At 40.3% G+C, this 23,047-nt stretch overlaps 3 protein-coding genes across 4 annotated transcripts; 2 read left to right on the forward strand and 1 right to left on the reverse strand.

Moving 5' to 3' along the window:
• Nucleotides 1-2,593: 2,593 nt before the first annotated feature.
• Nucleotides 2,594-4,000, forward strand: LOC118311756 (regakine-1). Its single transcript, XM_035635872.2, has 3 exons — nucleotides 2,594-2,940; nucleotides 3,043-3,157; nucleotides 3,521-4,000. The coding sequence occupies exons 1-3, from the start codon at nucleotides 2,874-2,876 to the stop codon at nucleotides 3,777-3,779; spliced, it is 441 nt and encodes a 146-aa protein (XP_035491765.2). The 5' UTR covers nucleotides 2,594-2,873; the 3' UTR covers nucleotides 3,780-4,000.
• A 7,477-nt stretch (nucleotides 4,001-11,477) lies between these two features.
• Nucleotides 11,478-12,533, forward strand: LOC118311488. The gene is made up of 4 exons (XM_035635411.2): nucleotides 11,478-11,640; nucleotides 11,776-11,887; nucleotides 12,015-12,089; nucleotides 12,243-12,533. The coding sequence occupies exons 1-4, from the start codon at nucleotides 11,571-11,573 to the stop codon at nucleotides 12,295-12,297; spliced, it is 312 nt and encodes a 103-aa protein (XP_035491304.1). The 5' UTR covers nucleotides 11,478-11,570; the 3' UTR covers nucleotides 12,298-12,533.
• Nucleotides 12,534-19,265: 6,732 nt separating this feature from the next.
• LOC118311297 (C-C motif chemokine 20) lies at nucleotides 19,266-20,695 on the reverse strand. 2 transcript variants are annotated; one of them, XM_035635040.2, is made up of 4 exons: nucleotides 20,534-20,695; nucleotides 20,326-20,443; nucleotides 19,685-19,736; nucleotides 19,266-19,530 (listed from the first exon to the last, which is right to left on the reverse strand). In XM_035635040.2, exons 1-4 carry the CDS (start codon nucleotides 20,613-20,615, stop codon nucleotides 19,486-19,488), a joined length of 297 nt encoding a protein of 98 aa, XP_035490933.1. In that variant the 5' UTR covers nucleotides 20,616-20,695; the 3' UTR covers nucleotides 19,266-19,485. The 2 variants fall into 2 exon arrangements, with proteins under 2 accessions (XP_035490933.1, XP_035490931.1); XM_035635038.2 differs by having other exon boundaries at nucleotides 19,659-19,736.
• Between the last annotated feature and the right edge of the window lie 2,352 nt (nucleotides 20,696-23,047).

Consider the following 23,047-nt stretch of genomic DNA (forward strand, 5'->3'; position numbering starts at 1 on the left):
ATAAGCACTTCTATGCGTCATTGTGTGCGTGAAAACAACGCAGAGAGAGATCATATGAGCACAACACGATGAAAGTCCTGAGGTAACATTAGAGGCAGCCTACATTGCTGTGTTGATGGTTGATGGACCTCTGGTGGGTGCTGGTGCTGGGGGCCAGGCAGAACATCATGCAAAATGTTGGAGAAAGGTCGGTGCATTGATCGGCGTGTATGGCGCCACCGTTACGTATCAATAACATCTCTGCTCTTCCCAACACTTCTCCAGCTCTGAGAATGACCCGGACCGCAGTGCTGCTCTTTACAAAAGTCTGTCCCCAGACAGCCGTCCGGCGTGTCACGCTCAGGCACCGGCGTCTTTCAGACTCAAAGCCAGACACGGCTCTCTGAACAGCATACCTGGCCTTTATTGAAGTTTTCTGGCTGTTTTTTCGTGTTCGTGATGAACTTATCAGAGTGTGTGCACAGACAGAGAGGAGAGGGAGAGAGTCAATCAGACCGTCTGATCATAATATCTCCCCCCCAAAAAAAGAAAAGAAGACAGAACCCCATATCGTTATCTTCCGAAATGAATCAATAAAAATCCTCAGTGCGGGATAAAGGATCAAATTAAACCTTGAGCTGCCTGGATCTGATTCTTGATTAAACAGACAACAGAGACAGCCAAATATATCCAACTGATGAGACATTCCTTTAAATACTGGTCTCATTTGTTTTCTCACGTTCCCTTAATGGGGCATAGTGTTGCTGTGGGGCTGTGTGAACGTTTGTGTACCTATCTGCAAATACTCTATGATCTCACGCATGTCCTCGTGTATCGGGGCTCGGCAGTGTGCTCCTCATTCCCATTTGCAGTCAATGTCGGATGAGGATATGAGAGTCAGTATTGATTGTAATTTCCTGCGACGCTACGTTCCACCCTCTTGCTTTATCAGGAGACTAATTCCAATCAGCTACGCTGTCAGCGTACCAACAGCCCTGGCTGCTGCCCAGGACAACAACTAATGAATGAGAGAGGAACAGATAATCCCGCGAGGGATTTTCTCCTCTGACAAGCCACGGGGAAGAAAATGATGAGACCGGGATATCGGGTGTGGGGAAATGTGTGTGCGTCTGTGTGTGTGAGTGCCGAGTACATTACTTCAAGCAGGTCAATATGTGTGTGTTTTGTTGCCATGTGTGCCTGCGTGTCTTTGGCCGTTTGTGTACGGGTTGCGTTGGGTGAAGCCATACACCAGACAGGTTTTCACTGATGTCAATGACGGGACATTTGCGACGACAGGCATTTGTGTGCCTGGGGATTTGCTGTTGTTGACTGAGGGAGTCAAGGAGAAGATAACATTTGCTCAAAATGACACAAAGTGGACATCCAATCAGGTGTCTATTTTTTGCTGTAGTTGATAGAGCTGGTCTAAGTATGTGCATTCGGTGTCTCTCTCTCAGATGACAACTGTTGTGTCTCAGTTTTTCTTCACACTTTCTTTGCTGGATGATTTCGATGGGCCCTCTTTGTGTTTCTGTTTATCTGTCTGCTTCTTTGTAAGTCCAGTGCCCTCACCCCCTCTTTATATCAACTCTCCTTTCCATTTTCTCATTTAATCAATCCTCATTTTCTTTGTCATTATAAGGAGTATACTGAGTACATTAAAGTGTCAGTTTTTGCTGGCCTTACAGTTGGTTGACTGCTGTTATAAACCTGAGGATTAACGAAACGCCTCCTTCTGAATACATTATTCGTGGCCCCCCTTCTTCCGTGTCTGCCCTTAAACCACTGTATGAATGGACTTTTGAACATTAACTTTCATCATCATCTTTTCCTTGCGAATTCTAGTGTGGTATAAAACTAACACTGTCTCGTCACCACGGAAAAGCTCTCTTTCGTCAAAGGTCATACACTCCCACGGGTGTTGGACTGATTCTGGCCGATTAGACTTCTGATGATGCCGTGTTCATACAATGGAAGGAAAGACATCCCATATTCTGACTTGGTAGCGTTCACGCATCTTACCGAGGTGGTTTGCCCCGGTGTTAATACATCAGATATATTAAATAAATTACCCTCTTTTGCTGTGTTACATCTTTTTAGTGGTTTGTTAGCAGAACTGATAATACTGGATTTTAACCCATAAGAACCCAGACCTATTTCTCCTTAAAGAAAAGTAGGTTGATTTAATTTGTCAAAGTATATGACATTATGATATATCTACTCACACGTTAACATGCGTCACCTGGAAATCGTGCACACGTTTGAAGAAGAAATGTGTTTGTATAAACAGTTCTTGCATGAGCACCATTGTTCTCAAATAATGAACCACAATAAGTTTCCCTAGAGCTAATTTTACTATAATTCATTTCTCCTCTCAGCTACCACACTGTCTATCAGTGACTCTGAAAGTAGAGGCGGCCTGTGGCTTTCAGAGTGAGTGTAGAGGAAACTGTCAAGTTTCTGTGTGTGATGGTGTACACATGAATCTATGAGGTGTTGTACCTCGGAGTGATGCTACACTTGTAGTGTTGCACTGCGGGAAGAGCTGTGGTTGGACAGTCTTTGACTAGCGAAAGCTGAACTCAGTGTTTCCTCTCCCCACTGTGTGACCACTGTTATTATCCTCACTGATGACGGGTTTGAAGTGAGGCGGTGGTATAGAGGCGGAAGGGCTGGTGCTTTATAAGAGCAAAGATAAAAGTTCAATGATCAGAAAGAAAGACAGAACTTCGCCAAATTCAAAAGCCAAAGCCAGCGTGCACGACATCTGTGACAACTACTCGACCTTGCAACGAGATAATTCTCTGTGAGCGATTCAGGTAGTAAGCGTTTGTGCCGAGAGATACTACAGTCAGCCACTGAAGGACAAAGCCACAGTGTCATTTTTGAAGATGAGATTCACCCTGGTGTTACCGACTCTTCTCTGCTTCCTCACGTGGATGAGCTCGGTCCATGCAAGTGAGTACAGAAAGAAAGTGTGATCGAGGGTATGGCCTGAATGTTTGCCAGGGTGAAACTGAGAGTAACTAATCTTTCTTTCTCTTTGTGTGTGTCCTTCAGGCCAGGGACCCGGGTCCAACTGCTGTCTCGGGTGGTCCACCACCAGAATCCCTCTGACACAAATTAGGAATTACACCATTCAGTCTGAAGGGGTGTGTCCCGTCACTGCTGTAGTGTAAGTGGTCCTGCATTTTCACACTGTGCAGAATTAGGTCATACTGTATATCAACTTAGAACAAATGTCCACATGTGAAGCCAGTAACTCACATTATGCTTTTAAAGGCCGGGTTCAGAAGAATTCTGTATTATTCCGAGCTGCAGAGTCTGAATCTGCTGCTCTGACGCTGTTGAATTTAAAAAAAAAAAAATATATATATATATATATATATATATATATGTTTTCTGTGCACAGAGCCTGTGAGAAAACCCATTCATGTTTCAATGTAAACAAACCACCCCTTGAGAAATGATTAGATGGTACTTAATTAAAAACCACATGAAAACGGCGGCATTAACAACTCACACTCATCACTTGCAGGTTTCTGACGACGCGTGGAAAGACAATTTGCTCCGACCCAAACAGTAAATGGGCAAAAAGAGGTGTCGTGAAGGTTGATGAGGAGGCAAAGGGATTGCTTGAGATGGAACAGAATGAACAGAGATCAACAAGTGACATCACACCAACAGTGTCCACCACATCGAAAAAAGCACCGGGGAAGAAAGGAAGGAGGGAAAGGAGACGGCAGAGGAACAAGTCCCAGAGCGGGAGGAAGAGGCAGAGAGACTGTGCCAGCTGAATCACTGGAAAAGTCAAAGTTTCCACTATCAGAGAAACATGACTCTTTCAAACTGGACTCTTACTATAGCACATTAACAGTAAAGCAATATTATCATGTTGATTATCAAGTATGCAGTATATATCTAAATACATGTTGACCAAACCTTGTTGTATAAATGTGTATGTGTGTATGTCAAAGTATATATTTGGACCTATCCCAATAAAGTGCTTCTGAGCAAATGATGTGTTATGGTTATGGACAAAAAGAACGTATAATCCGACTCAGAATTAGCGTCAATGTGCAACAAATTTTAATCTTCTCAGTGTGCAGCAAGGAAACAGACATAAACATACAGTTAAACAGAGATCTAGACAAAGATGGACATCATAGACGCAGCTACTACAACAAGTAGGTATAAATATAGACAAATAGAATTTAAACTGTTGTGGTCTGATATCTATCTATCTATCTGTCTGTCTATGTATATATCTATCTATCTCCAGCTATTTGTCACAGTGGAATTATTTTTATTAGTTAAAATTAATAGTTAATAGTTGCAGAAATAAAAATTTCAATCCCAAACAAAAAAAATCTATTAAATATGTGTAGCTAAATAGTGATGTAGTAAATGACTTGTGTGAGATGGGTGTTATATTAATGCTTCTAGTTTGGTTTTGGTTTGGTTTCATTTGAAACAGGGGGGCTGCCACACCACCAATCACATCCGGAGGGCTCGATCGAGCATCTGTGAGCGAGTGAATGTTGTGGCTGGTAATTCAGCAGAACTGTGTCCTCTCTTCAGAGAAAAAGTATTTCAGCCTTTCCGGCTTGCATCACTGAACGTGTGTGACAGAACTGTCAAATACAACGCATTGTTTTACAATATAAGACTACTTAAACACCAATCAATTTTTGTTATATTTAAATGAATCTACAGCCAATTTTCACTTGAATCTGTTGTTCCCTTTCGAACTTAAAGCAGCATTTTAGCTTCTTTCAGCTTATTGTTTCGGTGAAACAAATGGAGTTGGGTCAAACCAGAAGAGAACCATGAGCGAGTGAAAATTAGACTTACATTCATCGAGTGGCCATAAACATGACTGATAATGACTGCTAATGCTGAGTCATGTCTGGTGGATGTTAAAATGATAAATTTTGTGCAAACCTGTTCGCCACATTAACTGGGGCATCACATGACAATGTGGTGTTTACAGCCTGTTGTGTTGCTCTCCAAAAAAAAATCATTTCATGCTGGTTTGGAATCACCTGTAAGATTATGCTCTTGAAGTAGAAACTATGCCTTTTATATGAGCAAACATTTCAGCATCATCATGATTTCTAAGGGCGAAGGCACAGCATTCCAGTTGATCAGAGGAGCCACTGGGACATATGATGAAGGTTTTCACTTGAAATAAACCCAGGCCAGGCTGTGTGTCTCTAGATAGGAAGTGCCATATAAGGAGTCGGGGGTTCATGCAAGTAGTATCCCATGACATTCATTGTGAGTGTGTGTGAGTGTGTGTGTGTGTGTGTGTGTGTGTATGTGTGTGTGTGTGTGTGTGTTTCTGTAATATAGATACACACTGTATGTGTGAACTGGAGAGGTGTTCTGTGGTTAACCCATCAGGAGGAGAATGCAATATCAGGCCGCCTCTCTTGAGTCCACACATCTGTGTGAACTTTATTCACTGGGGCATGGGATCACATGCACACGCGCAAACGCACACACACACACACACACACACACACACACACACACACTCACACACAGATGTCTGCAGCTCTACAGCTCAGTCAAACACGTAACATTAATGATGTGCCCCTCTAGACAAGTGGAGGGGAAAACCCATCACGCTGTGGTTCAGGCAAACGTCGCATCAAACCACTCTAAACCCCCTCCCACCTCCCCCAGCTGTAGCACATCCAGTTGTACTTACTCTCTCTCAACCCACACATTGTGAAAAGCCGTTTGTTTAATACCTTTTTTTAGCGCCACCAAGTCGTGGAAACATGCGAGCTGGAAGCCCCCAGAACTTCCACCTGGTCAGCCCGAAGCCCACCATGTCACACCCTCGCAGTGAAGGGAGGTGGAACATGGTGAAAATGATTAAACTGACTTCACTGAATGACTCAGCCCTTGTCTGTAGCTTGTTATCAAAGAAAAACTTGTGTTGGGCTTGACATTTTATCAAGTGGCTTCAAGTATGTTGAATGACGGTGGTATTAAAAGGTTGTGTGTGTGGTAACAGAACAGCTCTCAGGGTTGTGAGTGATTCAACACCCCGGAGAGACTATTATACAAATGTTATTCTAGTATATGATACATTATGTCTATCTTTATAACTTTATAAAATACCATGTGTATCACCTTTATGTACTGGGTGTGGACAAAATCATGTCAAAACAAACGTGTGATCAAACCCTCAAACACTAAATAACACCCTGTTACAAACAGGAAGGGGTTGTGAAATGGTGTGGCCTGTAGTGAAATATAACTAAGTAAATTCATTCCAAGTACTGTATCGTACTTAAGTTAACACATAGTTTACTCTTACATGTCCTGCTCTCACTACATTTATTTGAGATTTAACAATGGTAAATGGTGCAATACTCATGAGTCCACATTATTCCGGTCACTTTTACATTTGATATTTTAGGTACATTTTACTGATAACATTCACATACTTGTACTTAATTAACACTTTCAGTGTAGGAATATTTTACAGTAGTGTTCCCACTTAGAGAAAGCCTCCCAGTACTTCCTCCATCAGTGGCTCTGCTTTCCCTTTCTTATAACTACTACTGGAAGTGTTTGGATCCTCTCTGATGCAAGAGTCTCTATCACCTTTCAGTGGTACTGCTCTTGGATATTCGCTATGTTACCATGGTGAATATCTTTGTTTGTGATCTCTTTATGGAGATGAAGCACAAATAGATAGATGAGATAAGGAGATGAGCAGATTGAGCTTCTAGATGATGAGATCTTTTTTTTTCATGCACAGTTATCTATTCTACAACCACAGAAACATAGCCGTTATATTGTGATAATTTTAATATTAGTCAGTATCATGGTACAGTGAGCAATGTAGCAAGCTATTTACATTATGTAATACAAAACATCATGTTAACATCATAGAATTGAAAATTAGACAGAAAGCAAATACAATATGTCTTGCATTTAACTATTTATTTATGTTAAATTAATATGAGGTAAGAAATTCATTAAAAATAAAGTCAGTGGATCTCAGATTGTTGAGGGAAAATGATGAACTTCGGTCTTTTCTCTTTAGCTTCAATGTTGCTGTCTTCTTGTGTGAAGGTGGACGCTGGGTCACTGGTGGTGCTGGTGAGAGGGAATGTGCTTGTCGTGCCAATTCTTTCCGTCTAGAAAGCCCATGCTTCTATTCGTCCACAAACTGTTGGGGTCAGAGCAGATTCTCTTCCCTCTTATCGTTATGAATCTATTAAAATCACAGAAAAAAACATTAGAGAATATGACTGATTAAACCTTTTTTGGACTTCTGAAAAAGAAAGAAAAAAGCTGACGTACACCACTGCTTGCAGAGGGCATGGAGGTCGATGTTGTATGTAATAACTCTGCAGAAGGTTTCGGGCGACATTAGTGCTGTAAATTTTGAGACAACAACTTGCTATCCCACCTTTGGATAAACACAAAGCAGACTATCATCATCATTATCATCATCATAATTTAACATTGAATAAAACTGTATATGTAAACATTACATAAGTAAACAAAGTACACTGGCATACAAATGTTCATATTGCCCTCACCTTGAGCTGAGGCTGTGGACACAATCACAAGTAAAAGTGAGACAAAGGTAAGACTTGACATCGTTCGTGTCTTGCAAAAAAATGATGTGATGTGAAGTTTACACTGCAAGGCCTTTTTAAGCCAGCGACATCGTGCTGCGCCCACAGATACACACACATATGTGGAAAGCATGAGTGCATATTTCCTCCCCCAGTAGCCCATCACTGTGGTTCTATCCCCTCCACTCAATCATATCCGGTGGTCTGCGGGTTTCCAATGCAGGAGAATGCATGTACTATAATATTTACATTTTAAATAACTGCATGGTAAAATAACTGTAACAGTAATTTAAATGAACCTTTATGGTCTGTGAAATGATGATATTACTGCCTCACCACATTCACCGTGCTTTAAAAAGATCGGTGCACATTTAGTGAGACTTTTTCTGTACACATACCAGTTTTGACGTCGAAGCAGCCAGTGAATTTTTTGGTGGCTAGTATAAACTGTTCTGTTCTCTGATAACCGGTACAAATTAAAACAAGACTCACACCAAGGGAAAACTTTTTATGTTTCCTGCAAAGGTTAAGGTGCTTTCCTCTCCGCTCGACAAATAAATAATCAATCTCACTTTCTAACACAGAAGCTGCCTGGTGCCTCTGTGGCGAGAGTTGCTTTGTGCTACTGACGCGTGTGTACACATTTGTGCAACCACAGTGCATAAAGGCAAAGAAAGGATACCACTTTGTTGGTCTCATGTCATGCGCAGGCAGACACATATGAGGTAACACACAAACACAAATGGACTACAAACACTGGTACACCAAACAAATAATACTAATAATAATATAATGTAAACATATAACTTTTCAAAACAGCCAAGGACACCTTACAATATAACATGAATAAACACAAGAATAATGAAAGTAAAACCAAAAGATTAGGAATATTATTTTTGGCTTGAAGAGATCAGGAGGCACAGACCCCTAACAATTCTTTTTACACGTGTGAACACATGATGTATTGTAATAAGAATTATTAAGAGTAAAACTAAGGTTAAAAACGGATTGTAGCGGGAGAGAAAAGATACAAAGTTATGTTGGGTAAACTGATGTGTGTTGATTTGTGATTTGAACAGTCCAGTTGAATCCAGCTGGCGGATGTGATGTGGCAGAGATTTACAGAGTGGTGATGCAGAGCAGCTGAGGGCTCTGGCAGCCACAGTGCTGCAAGTTTAAATGTGGGGACAGACAGAAGATACCCGAGGAAGAGCAAAGGGCTCAGGAAGGGGTGTAGGGATGGAGGGCTTCAAAGGTAAGTAGAAGGATTCTTCAGTTTTATATTATATTCATTAGGAGTACCAGCAATAACGGTGTTACATTAAGGAGTCGTGTCCGGTGTGACAGCACCATTAGACGTGGGTGTGAGGTTTCAATGAAGCGGGACACGAATGCAAAATGTAGGAACAAAGGTGAATTAATAAGGCAAAACAAAACTGTCTCATGACAGTGAGAATGTGGCAGAGAGGTGGAAGGGCTGTAGTTTTATAAGAGCAAAGATCAAAAGTTGAATGATCGATAAGCCAAAGCCAGTGTACATATAACGTCTGCCCTGTGAGCGACACTGACAGTTACAACTACTGGACCTTGCAACGAGATTATTCTCTGTGCGGGATTCAGGTTGTAAGCGTTTGTGCTGAGAGATACTACAGTCAGCCACTGAAGGACAAAGCCTCAGTGTCATTTTTGAAGATGAGATTCAGCCTGGCGTTACCGACTCTTCTCTGCTTCCTCACGTGGATGAACTCGGTCCATACAAGTGAGTACAGAAAAAGAGTTCAAAACTGTGATCGAGAGTATTTTTCTGAATCTGTGCCAGGCTGAAACTGAGAGTCTCCATCATGTGTGTCCTTCAGGCCAGGGACCAGGGTACAGCTGCTGTCTCAGGTGGGCCACCACCAGAATCCCTCTGACACAAATTAGGAATTACACCATTCAGTCTGAAGTCATGTGTCCCATCACTGCTGTAGTGTAAGTGGTCCTGCATTTTCACACTGTACTGAATTAAGTCATATTGTATATCAACTTAGAACAAATGTCCACATGTGAAGCCAGTAACTCACATTATGCTTTTAAAGGCTGGTTTCAGAAGAATTCTGTATTATTCCGAGCTGCAGAGTCTGAATCTGCTGCTCTGATGCTGTTGAATTTTTTTTCTGTATTAGTTTTCTGTGCATAGAACCTTTGAGAAAACCATTCATGTTTCAATGTAAATGAACCACCCCTTGAGAAATGATTAGATGGTGCTTAATTAAAAACAACATCATTAACAACTCACACTCATCACTTGCAGGTTTCTGACGACGCGTGGAAAGAGAATTTGCTCCGACCCAAACAGTAAATGGGCAAAAAGAGCCATTGTGGCGGTGGATGAGGAGGCACAAAGGTTTGCTGGAGATGGAACAGAATGAGCAGAGATCAACAAGTGACATCACACCAACAGTGTCCACCACATCCAAAAAAGTACCGGGGAAGAAAGGAAGGAGGGAAAGGAGACGGCAGAGGAATAAGTCCAGGAGAGGGAGGAGGGGCAGAGAGAGTTTTATATATTATTATGTTAATTATTAAATATGCAATATACTTTTGAATACATGTTGACCATACCTTGTTGTATACATGCTTATGTATGTATGTATGTATGTCAAAGTATATATTTGGACCTTTCCCACTGTCAGTTTCCAATAAAGTCTTTCTGAGCAAATGATGTGTTGCGCTTATGAACACATTGAAAAGTAAATACTCCCAAAGTCTCACATGGAGAAATGAATTATAACCCTGGCAGTTGTTATTGCAGCCATGTAAAACATTTACAATGGACATAACTTTGTCTGATTCATAAACATGTAAACATATACAAAATACAGTGCTCCTTAATTTTGTGGCAAAATGATGACACTACAATATAGTGATATATTTACAAAGACATAGCATTTAATTAACATTTATATTCACACCTTTTTTTAGTACAACTGTGAGTACAGTGGCTATAACACTCTCCACTCTCACACTCTCTCACACACACACACACAAACACACACACACACACACACACACACAAACACATACACACACACACACACACACTCCTCTCTAAACGCCTCACACTTCCCCCAGCCGTAGCACATTGAGAGTGAATTGTACTTTCTCTTTCAACCCACACATTGTTAACATGAGTGTGTGATTTCTAGTCTTAAAGTATCTATTATCAAGTGATAATGTAAAAACAGTCATGAATTATGAACAAATCTGCAGCCTCCCTTGGTTTTACAGAACTTTGTTGCATGTTTTAGCTGTCAGGTCTGTATTTTGCATCTTTGGTTCAGTCTCACTGCTCTCATACTGTCGAGTTTAGCCACAGTACGAACGCATGATGCAGCCTTAATATTATTTATACCTAAACGCAATCATTTAACACTGTATATGTGTTTAACTCGGGTCAATAAAGATTGTTACTGTTACAACATGGATTGTTTGCCAGCCTGTCACCAAGCTAACACACATAATCACATAGACATGCAGTATTTACTCTTAAATTGCCACATACTGGAAATCTAAGTTCCCCATTCCCCTAAAACTTGCTAACTCTGCGTGATGACAGAACAAACACATTTAAAGGACTGGAATGTGAATGCAATCATAAAAAACGTAGGCTACAAAGTGGTTCAGACGTGCTGTACTACCTGTACATTGGTGGATTACAGAAGGCTTATTGGATTATGATTTGTACGTTAATTAGTTTTATTTAACTGTTAAGGCCGTTTTTTGATTCAAAAAGCATTAAAAGAAAGTGTTGAACTGAACTCTTTGTATATATATCTTAGTCAGCTCTTTTCATGTCATGATGAAATCGTGACATGAAAAGTCCCCGGTAGCTTGATTTGTTCCTCTCTTTGTGATATAAAACCTGGAGGTCGAGTTTGAAGAGATCACTCGCCTCCTTCTGCCTGATCAACCTCTGGAACCTCTCACACCGTGACCATGCAGCTGTACATCAGAAGACTGGCATGCCTGGCTGTCCTCGTTGCGATGGTGGCAACGACGACTTCTCGTAAGTTGACTTTTAGAGATCCTGCTCTATATTACTTTAATTGTACCCAGACAAGCACGTTTGAAATGGTTGAACCCTGAGGAAAAATGTAACTGTAGACTCATAACAGCTCGTCTTTGTTTGTTTCCCGAAAAGAACCTATGAACATATCCTCGTGCTGCACCAAGGTCAGCACAGAGATCGTCACTGCTCCCATCATCGGCTACAGGATCCAGAGGAGGAACCTGCCCTGTGTCCGTGCTGTCATGTAAGAACCACCTCTTTAGTTTATTGAACAGAGAGTGCTGATTAAAGTCCTCATATAGTTGGTGCAACTTCTTTAATCAAAACAGGGCTGGGGGATTAACACAAAACTTTTCTTTTTTGTCACCCAGATTTGAGACTACAGAGGGAGACGTCTGCAGCCACTGGAGACAGGACTGGGTGTTTGAGAAGATCAAGGAGTTAGCGTGAGTAGGCCTTGATCCTCTCAGTCAGTCCACGATATTAACTATTAATGCTAGTTGGTTTTCACAGTCATGTTAACAACATGTTGATGTGTTTCCTTGTGGACTTCTCAAACACATATTTTAACTGCCATCTCTTCATTTTGTGTTTTACAGTCAGGCTCAAAGAGCAAAGAAGACGACTCCTGCCACTACAACCTCCAGCCCATAGGAGGCACTCCTCACCATCCTAAATATCAATAGTCGTTATGAATTAATTTCACATATTCATATATCTGTGGTATTTAATATAGCAATTTAGACAAATGTCTTAACGTCTGTGTTAACCTGACATTTTGCTAAGGCGAAATCAAACATACAAAACCTGCACATCACGTGCAGTGCAAAGTAATACAGCTGACACATGTCCGCTGTTTACTATAAACAAAATAAACTTTTAAAAAGAGAGCATGTGACTGTTGTTTTTTGTCGTGTATGAATTCATGTTGTTATTCTCATCAAAGTGTACTTTGGGTTTTACTCATTGTCGTCCTCATAGAAACTATAGAGAGGTATTGCAGTTTCACTTGATGTTTGTCACCATTTAATTGACACCAGTACAGAGGGGATGGCTGGCCTTGTGAATGAGTCTCCCTCTTAATCAAATCAATGGTAAATGGTTAATGGACTGCATTCATATAACACTTTTCTAGGTTTAACCCTCTGAAACCTAAGCCATTCTTTCCCTATATTTGGGCCGCCGCGTCACCTCGTGTAATAATGCTTGTCAAACATCAACCCTGTAATGTACAGTTAAGTTATATACTTCTATTTTTTTCAGGACAACCTAGGCTATCAGAATATGTATGCTTCAGTTATATCACAAGAATGTATAAATAGTTATATGACCATAAAGACAAAAGAAAAAACAAAACGGAAATTGAATCTCACAGACATTCATTATAATGACACACCAAACAACAATGATGAAGATTTGTTCCCTCTTGAAAGCTGTTCTTTGAAACCTTGGCTATAAGGGAAAACAATTCAAAACATTCGTACATATGTACATTTTTCTACAAATAAGTCCTTTGATTTTTCAACCCAAAAAGTCAATTGCTACCATTATGCAAAGCAGCTCCTGTCTGCAGTGACACAGAGGAGTGTCAGTGGTAGTAATAGGAGTAAACAGGAGGAGTGAGAGGTCTTGTTTTCAGTGTAAAATCTTTGTTTTTTGACCCATCGACAACACAGCGTCTGATTGGTACAAGTCTGTAACAAAGCTTCTGATTGGTCAAGTGGATCTAAAATAGACGGCCAGAAGTCCTCTAACAACAACAGTAGCCTTTTACATCTTGAAAAAGGGATACAAATGATCATCAGAGTTATTCAATGTTGGATTTATCATCATGGACATGTTGTACAAAGTCTCCAAAAAGACCCTGAAGTTCCAGGCGGCACTACAAATCTTCTGCAAGGGCCACAGTCGCACGGAAGCCCTGCCTGGAAAAGCGCGAGTGTGAGCTTCCTGTCAAAACAAACCATACGTTGCTGGCATGAACTGATCACACAATATAAGGCAAAAGAAGTAGTGTGTCTGTTTGGAAATATTTATGTAAAAAATCTGACAAGGTGTTCTTTGGCACATTGGTGAGGATTTTGGATGCAAAAAAAGAGAAATAAACCAAAGCACCCTTGGTGTGGAGAAATTAAAAAGCCTTTATTAGTATGGCTAATGCATGCGAAGAAAAAAAAGAAGCAACAAAAGTGCCACAGGCCTTCATCATATTTGCCATGCATTAGCCACACTAATAAAGGCTAAGAAGGTAAAAGAAAGACCAATAGGACCATTTCCATTCATAATGCAGATCATGATGTGAATCATCACAGATGAGAATAAATCCTGTAGCAAACATTAGATTTTGAGAAAATTTGACACAAAGCAGGAATTAAAATGACATCAGGAATTTGGTCTCCTAGTAGTCACCATGTGTTTGTGGAAGTTGACCACAGTCACAGAGACACTGAGTAAAGAATTTAAACAAATATTTGATGGCAGACAAGTTGTACCTGTTGTGCAGTACAAACTATCAAAACAAGCTGAGGGGGTATCAGGGAAATCCAGAGTTCAGGGATCAAATCTGTGTTTTCGGAGTAAGTCCATGGGACGAGTGTGGCTGGGGAGCTGGTCGGGCCTGACAGGAGACTGGTGAGTGCAGATGATCCTAGAGTTCAGGAGGACAAGCACCAAAAAAAAGACTTCAACTAGAATTAAACAAGGTTTGGCCGAAGGGTGGTTACCACAAGGTGGTATGACTTTCTGGTAGAGTAGTGGTGTTCAGGCCACTCTGTTAATTCTGAAGTCAAGACAGGAAGTCGTGAGGTCAAGCCCAAGGTGCTTCAATGCATCCTTTTCTATCGCCTTTAGCATAGGGTACACTGGACTGTCCTATGCGAAAGGAAAGGAGAAATAGATGCCCCACAATTCATTGAGGCAGCAATATTTAACGTGATAGGCCATGCACAAACTTAAACAATGAAAGCTGAGGTAGAAGAAGAAGAAGTATGAATATGACCCAGAAGAGATGTAAGTCATCATGCAAGTTAGCGTCGCCATCTTATGCCATACGGTGGTCATGTGGATAAATATGAGTGGACAGGAGTGAGAGCAAACATGTGATCTTTTCCTTTCAGTTTAGTAGTCTATATGATTGTTTTTATTTCATTTCCAACGTTGGTAATGAATACATACTTTTCCCCCTGTTTTCCACGTTTAGCCTGGAAAAATCAACCCACTAAGAATGCACAAGGCGAAGTCGCCCATGAGATGCACATTTTGTAGTCCATCTTCCGAAATGTGTAGTTTACCACAGCAGACGCGCGTCAATCACATCCGCCGACGCATAATTATGTGGAGTCGGATTATCTTAGCACTGCTGTTGACTTTTCCTAAGTCCTATGAATCCTCCCTTACACCTTTCCTTCACCTCATGACGTTTTCCATTGAGGTTAAGGAAAAGTAGTAAGGAAAAGGCGATTGGAAGGACTTTCCTCAACCAATCATAAACAGACCCGAACACCAGGAAGTATCCCGTTAAAACAGCTGAAAGTCCACAATCCTGACAGTAAACTGCGTTTTGCAATGTTATCTTCCTGTTCTTCATTATCATAGCCAAGTTAATCACACTGTTCATTCTTCCTTCCTCATTTTAAGTCACTTGTCATTTCTGCTTTTCTGTTAAAAGGAATTTCAACATTTCATTCAGAAAAGACCATCACAAGTAATTCCAGTATGGTTAAGTCTGTGAAATTCAATATCAGCTGACCAATCTGCCAACAGAAGATGACAGATTGTTTTATAATGCTGTTTCTCTGATTATTAGATTATAGATAAATTTAATGTCACTGATGATTGCTGAGCAGTTGAAGCATGTTTTTTTTTAACGCAGGTTCTATTCTGCATCTAATATCCAGTCAAACGCATTCACTGCAAACAAATAGCATAAAAAGATCCTTCTGTAATAAATGACACATTTGAAATGGCAGTTTGGTGAAATACAAATCTTGTAATATGTAGAATACAAAGATAGGGAAGGTGAGGATTTTACTGTGGCTTTCTTGTTTAAATAGTAATTCTGTATATTTGAGGGGTTGATAGTGATTTTTGATTGATAACAATGACAGTGACTTTCTCACTAGGTTAATTATAAATATTTAGTGTATAATTTTGTGTTAACTAAGTTCTTTTGTTAAATGGAATTCATGCTCTGTACATGAAATACTTAATAGTTTCTGTTATAACATGCATAAAATGTAGATGATTAATCCCTTCAGATTTAGGAATGAAAAGACAAAAGCTACTCAGTAAAAAGTCAGAATGTCCTTTAATACAAACTCATGTTGATACTCGTGACTGCAGTCAGAACAGGCAACAATCCAGAGGGCGAGGGCAAGGCCAAAGGCAGAGTCCAAAATCACCAGCAAAACATTAACCCCAAAAAATCATGAGGAATATTGCTAGGACGCATGCACAAAAGAACAAAGATGAACTGGCACAGGGAAGAGGGAGCACACAGACTAGATACACAAGAGAGGTGAGGTTTCCTTCTCGTAGTTGAGTCGAGTCACCAAGCGGAAAACACACAATGGCAGGAAGTGGGAATCTGAAACGAGAGGAGAGGTAGGTAACAAAATAAAACAGGAAATTAACATGTATGGAAAATAAAATAACAAGGGGGGGGGAGACATGACAAGCACCTGTATACATAACTGACAAACCAAACAAAATGCAGTGATTTTCATCTCCTCTTTTTTTCTTTGGTTATCAGCAGATCCTGATGTCGTGGCATAGGGGACACATTAGTATCTCCCAAAGAGGATAATAGGTGACCTAGACTTGTCTTGACCTTTGGAGATATTGAGAAGAGTTTCATAGATCCCAAATTCTGTGGAATCAAGTCAAGTTCCTTTTTTTTTTTTTTTATACTTGCAGTGGATTTACAGCAGTGACTGAAAATATGATGCCAAACATCAGCACGAATTTCCTATATGAATCCCTGAAAATAGGCCTATATTAAGGAATACATTTCTACTTTCAAAATCTTTTTTTGATTGTTTCAACAGTCGATTTGTTTTAATTCGTCCCCATGGACCAAGTGGAGACTTGTTACTGTAACGACTGAACTGTCACCAACAATTGACCAAATTTGGGCGGAGGATGCTCGGAATCTGTGGTTTGTGGTGGAAAATTCTCAGGATCTCCTTCCTTCCCCTATTCCTGCCTCTGTACTGACCATGAAGTCAACCCCAGAGGAAGACGAGGGATTAGAAAAAGACCGATGACACACTTGGTAGAACGCCTCGCACATGATGCACCATTAATATTATTGCAGAAATCAGCAGGAAACCCTGAATGCTAAATTAACACTGTATATGTGTGTCACCCGGGTCAATAAAGAATGTGACTGTTACAACATGGATTGTTTGCCATTTAATCACATAGACATGCAGTATTTACTCTTAAATTACCACAGGTAATCTAATTTCCCAATTCACCTAAAATTCTATATTATTCTTATTCTCATGGGGGAAATTTGTGTCTTACAGCAGCGCAGAGACAGAATGAGTACAGGAAAAGAATAGAATAAAAAAAAATAAGGATATTATAAAATGAAATAGAACTATATAAAACAATTAGACACAGAATAAACACATTTAAAGGATTGCAATATGAATGCGATCAAAGAAAGCACAGGCTATGACGTGGTACATTACCTGTACTTTGGTGGACTACAGAAGGCCTATTGGTTTATAACTTAGTACGTTAATTTGTCTGTTTTAACTGTTTAGGAGTTTTTAACAATTATAGTACAGTGAAGTGAAAGAAAGTGTTGAACTGAAGCCACAATCTTTGCATGTGTCTTCGTCAGCTCTTTCCATGTCATGATGAAATCGCTGAAAAGGAAATGACCATCTCCATTTTCCAGCAAGTGCGTTCTATGCCCCCACCCTGACACACACACACACACACACACACGTTGTAAAGAGACAATTCATCCTGTTAGCTTGTTCCTCTTTTTATGGTATAAAACCTGGAGGTCGAGTTTGAAGAGATCACTCGCCTCCTTCTGCCTGATCAACCTCTGGAACCTCTCACACCGTGACCATGCAGCTGTACATCAGAAGACTGGCATGCCTGGCTGTCCTCGTTGCGATGGTGGCAACGACGACTTCTCGTAAGTTGACTTTTAGAGATCCTGCTCTATATTACTTTAATTGTACCCAGACAAGCACGTTTGAAATGGTTGAACCCTGAGGAAAAATGTAACTGTAGACTCATAACAGCTCGTCTTTGTTTGTTTCCCGAAAAGAACCTATGAAGATATCCTCGTGCTGCACCAAGGTCAGCACAGAGATCGTCACTGCTCCCATCATCGGCTACAGGATCCAGAGGAGGAACCTGCCCTGTGTCCGTGCTGTCATGTAAGAACCACCTCTTTAGTTTATTGAACAGAGAGTGCTGATTAAAGTCCTCATATAGTTGGTGCAACTTCTTTAATCAAAACAGGGCTGGGGGATTAACACAAAACTTTTCGTTTTTGTCACCCAGATTTGAGACTACAGAGGGAGACGTCTGCAGCCACTGGAGACAGGACTGGGTGTTTGAGAAGATCAAGGAGTTAGCGTGAGTAGGCCTTGATCCTCTCAGTCAGTCCACGATATTAACTATTAAAGCTAGTTGGTTTTCACAGTCATGTTAACAACATGTTGATGTGTTTCCTTGTGGACTTCTCAAACACATATTTTAACTGCCATCTCTTCATTTTGTGTTTTACAGTCAGGCTCAAAGAGCAAAGAAGACGACTCCTGCCACTACAACCTCCAGCCCATAGGAGGCACTCCTCACCATCCTAAATATCGAGGATGAATTATAAATTAATTTTTACATATTTATTTATCTGTGGTATTTAATATAGCCCTATTTATTTGTTTAGCACCTGTGTTCACTTGACATTTTACCTAGACGAGATTAAAGATATAAAAACGAGCACATGTTGTGCAGTGCAAAGTGATACAGCCGACACATATCCGCTGTTTGCTATGAACAAAATAAATAATTTTCTGTCCACTATCTACACTTGTTGTTGTTGTTGTTTTGCTGCTGTTTTATACTGGAAATCAAAGTTAGTTGTGCTCATAAGAAAATAGCCCACCAAAAGCCCATAATGTATCCTACTGAGGCGCAGTTAAATTCTGACATCTGGTGGAGACTTGACACGACTGCAGCGCAGCGTCCGTGAAACGCAGTGTGCCGTTGAGGGGGTCACCTTGCCTGGGGCTACAAACCCCTCGGGGGTGCCGATCTGACATAGCACAAGAGACGGCCTCCCTGTCAGTCCTGTCATGCATCTGCGCGAGCTCGGAGCGCAGGACAGCTCGTCACACACCTTGCAGCAGATGTGCTGGCAGCGTTCAGCGGGCGCACGTGTCCCACTACTAAATCCTGCACCACGCAGAGCAGCCGCCTACTCAGTCGTTGGCGTACTGTCATCGAAAACTTTGTTTTAATAATGTGAGGGGGCTTTTTCCTCTTCCAAAGTCAGGCTACCACATGCTACATGAAAATATGTAGATTGCTTGAAAGAGCATTAACTGACAGTGTGTAATTAAACAAAAAAAATGTAGACAACAATGTTGGAGTACTATCTAGTAGGTTTATTTATTCAAGATAATATATGTAGTATTTGCTGATTAATGTGATTTAGCAGATTCACATAAAAAGAAAGAAATACCATAGTCAGAAAAAGCATGATGTTGCTAATAAAAGCGCCCAGTGTTGTTCTGGAAGGTTTGAGTGGCACTGAAGAAAGATCCACTTCCATCGCTAGACGGAGGATTTGTTGTTTTCTTCATCAGAGTTTCAGCCGCAGCTTAGCCAGCCTTGGACATCTTCTTCAGTCTGGAGCTACAAGATAGGAGCAAAAGAAAAATCTTGTTCACACTCAAAACCTTGTCCTCGTTTTAAGGTTGACGTCCCTTCTTGAACTGAAGTAAAAAGAGTTAGTGTTTAGTATTTAAATACGAATCTCATACCTGAGTAATTTGAGAATTTTTCTCACCCACAGATCCTTCCGAGTCGCACATATCTCATTCTTCATTACCGTGTAGAAACTGCAATAGAGAGACAGCTTTTTTTTTGTATTCTTCAGTGATGTATTTCATACTGTACTTTTAATACAGGTACAGAAGCTGTTTTCAATCAACTTATTTTGAAGAATTCTCACAACAAACTACGTTTTTTTCTGTTCATCTAAGAAAGCCAGGTTATTTAGATGCATCAATCATTTATTTTGCAGCCTTGTCTAAACTTATATAATTTGAATCATTGAAAATATCGATTCATGACGATAATTGACAACATGTCAGTCAACACTGCAATCTTAGAGAGAGACTAGACAGATAAGGAACAAATGATATGTAACCATGATTTATTGAGATAAGCAGCAGACCAAACAGCTGCTTATTGAAATTATGAAATTCATTAAGTTTCACCTCAGAATATTGTAATTGTGTAATAATAAAATAATTATGACTAAATGCTTTATTTTTTTATAGTGCAAAATTCTGCACACATGGCAGTAACACTGCTTCCCGCAAAACATTTACCCTTTTAATGAAAATGGTACTTATTGAATAAATAAATATTATTTTGGAATACATCCAGTCAGTGCCGTGTTGGCTGGAGTTGTGAGAGTCTTACATGATTGCCTCGATGTGGCAGTTTTCCTTGAGGGTTTGTTCTCTGTAGCCCTCTATACGCTGCAAGGGCACTGGCTGCGTATTGTACTTCGTACAACATGATCTGCTCATTTGGGAACCTATAAACACGCACCACATTATTATCGACTGATCAGTTCAGTTTATCACAAGATTCAGAAAGCAGCTAGACCTAAATTGAATAAACTTACAGGTAGCCGGAGCTGGACCGAGCGGGCCCAGTGTGAAGCAGAGGAGAACGGCTGTCATGGTAATCATACCTCTGGGAGCCATGTTGACAGTTCGGAGTCACAGCAGACAACTTATTGAAAACATAACCACATATACAGTTTATATACATAAGGAACAACTCATGTTTTGGAACCTGTGGCTGCTTAATTGAGGACAGGAAGCCCACTGTTGCAACATGGGAGCCAAAGCTGCAGACTCTGCACATTGATTACAAATGAAGGCTCGACTCTGCCTTCATGCCACATCAACATTTGTTTTTGTGGGCCAGCGGGAGTATTCCTGTGCAACTGGTGCACTGATGCAGCAGGTTCCTAATATCTCCTTGGGCTCTCATCTATATTTATGCTTTTTGGGTTAATAATCTCACTGTGAAGTTCTTCAGCACAACAGATACTAATCGTCACGCGTTCTTAATTTAGATTCCTCCGTGGCCACAGTGAATTGCAGCATGTTTAGCTCTCAGTGCGTATGCCTGCATGGCTATGCTTGAACTCCATTTTGTGACTCAAAATATTGCCTTTATCTTTGATGTCCACTGTCATAATTTGAAATTGTAGCTTAGAGCTGTAGTCATGGTGTTTTACATAATCAACAGATTTGTTTTGTGGCGAGAACTGATGTGGGTATGAGAGGCTTGTCAAAACCCCCTTCCTTGTTAGCATGACCTATTTAGGCTGCAGAAAGCTGACAACTCCAAATGTTGCTCAGCTGACCTAGATGGGCACGTTATCTTAAATTGTAAATGCTCTATAATCTAATATATATATATATATATATATATATATATATATATATATATATATATATTGCTCATATACTATGCAAGATGTAAATGGCTCGTTTTCAAAATCAACACCTCCTGCAGAGTAAAATACCGTGAAAGCGTCTGCCACGTCCTTGAATGAAGTCATTATCTGTTAACCATAGGTACAGGACATACAGTACGCGATTGCATCTTGGTATTTTGCCAGGTGGCATATAAACACTGAACTGTTGCAGATTATTCTGTTACAAGAGGTGCAGGAGTGATACTCAACTAATCCCAGGAGGAGAGATCTATTTTTCCGGTTGCCCTTTTCATAGGGAAAGTGAGAGTGTGAAGTGCAGCATCAGACGAGGGCCAAAGATAAGGATTCATTGTCTTGCGCAAGGATACTCAACAATAACACAGATGCTTCGTCATTATTGTGTGGAGACAGCTGGAGACAGGGCTGAAGTAAAGTAAGTTTGTTTACTACAGCACAGTACAGTAATTAAATACCACCATAAGAGTGATAAAATAAAAACTATAATATATATACAACAGAAAGAAATCAAAAACATGCAGAATTGTGAACGCTAGACAGCCCAAGGTGAGACAAGGTGAGGCCAGTTTGAATAAATGTATTTTAAAGACGTCAACAGAGGTCGCAGAACGTGTGTCAACAGGAAGAGCATTCCACGTGACTGGAGCCACATCTTCACAGGCACGATCACGTTGTTTTTAAAGTCAAGCATGAGGGACAACCAGTAAGCCCTAGTCCGATGACCCACTGGTGATATATATAGGATGATAGTATGTTGTGAAAAATACTGCTGGACCTGGTTAATAGAAAGTCTCAACAGGTGTGCACGCGCCAGAAGTTAGACTCCAGTTTTATCTCCCATGCCTCCGGACATTTAATTAAAATAATTTAACTATCGGAACTGCCAAACCAGTTGGACATATTTTATGGGTGAAGTTCCTGAGGGACTGTGCCGATCGTGGTTGTATGGTCGAAGGGGAGGTTTTGGCAGTTTGAGACAATTTTTACTCCTCTAAAATGTTTGATCATCTTTTTCCACTGTAAATTTATGATAGTTTGGGTGATGGATAAATCGCCGTTATGAGTTAATTGATTGTTTAATTTTTATTTAGTCTGAAGAAGTTAACTTTAATGTGAACAGGAGTTGGAGTTTCTCCCAGCAGATTCTGTGAGTCCATGCAGAGATGACTGCCATAGGGGCCCATAGGGGTGTTTGCTTGTTGGTTTCCTTTAATATTTGATCCTGTATTTGACGCTGCATTTCACTTTGGATTTTCTTCACTTTTAACCAAGCTGACCTATGAAGAAAAACTGGATGATTGAACAGATTTAAAGCTTTTAACACTCTACCAACCTTACACTTGTCCCTTGATGCATCTTTAAGTATAACGGAATGCACCATAATTAATTAGACGGGAAATAAATTTGCTTTACTAGCAATTTACAGCATATTGTGCATCTTTCGATGAGGAACATGTTGTGAGGAAACACACCCTGTCATGATTACTAATATTGTCTCTGGGCTGATAGATTTATCAGATTTGAACATCTATTTTCTGTCTATATGGAGACTAAGCTAATATAATATGTACATAGTATTGTTTTTTTTGTCTGTTACAGCCTCAACATCACTTTGCCTGATCTACAAGCTTAAATTCGTTTTGACTGTTATGTGCTTTGTCATTTCCT

This window comes from Scophthalmus maximus, chromosome 5, assembly GCF_022379125.1.
Source record: "Scophthalmus maximus strain ysfricsl-2021 chromosome 5, ASM2237912v1, whole genome shotgun sequence".
Classification (NCBI taxonomy): domain Eukaryota; kingdom Metazoa; phylum Chordata; class Actinopteri; order Pleuronectiformes; family Scophthalmidae; genus Scophthalmus; species Scophthalmus maximus.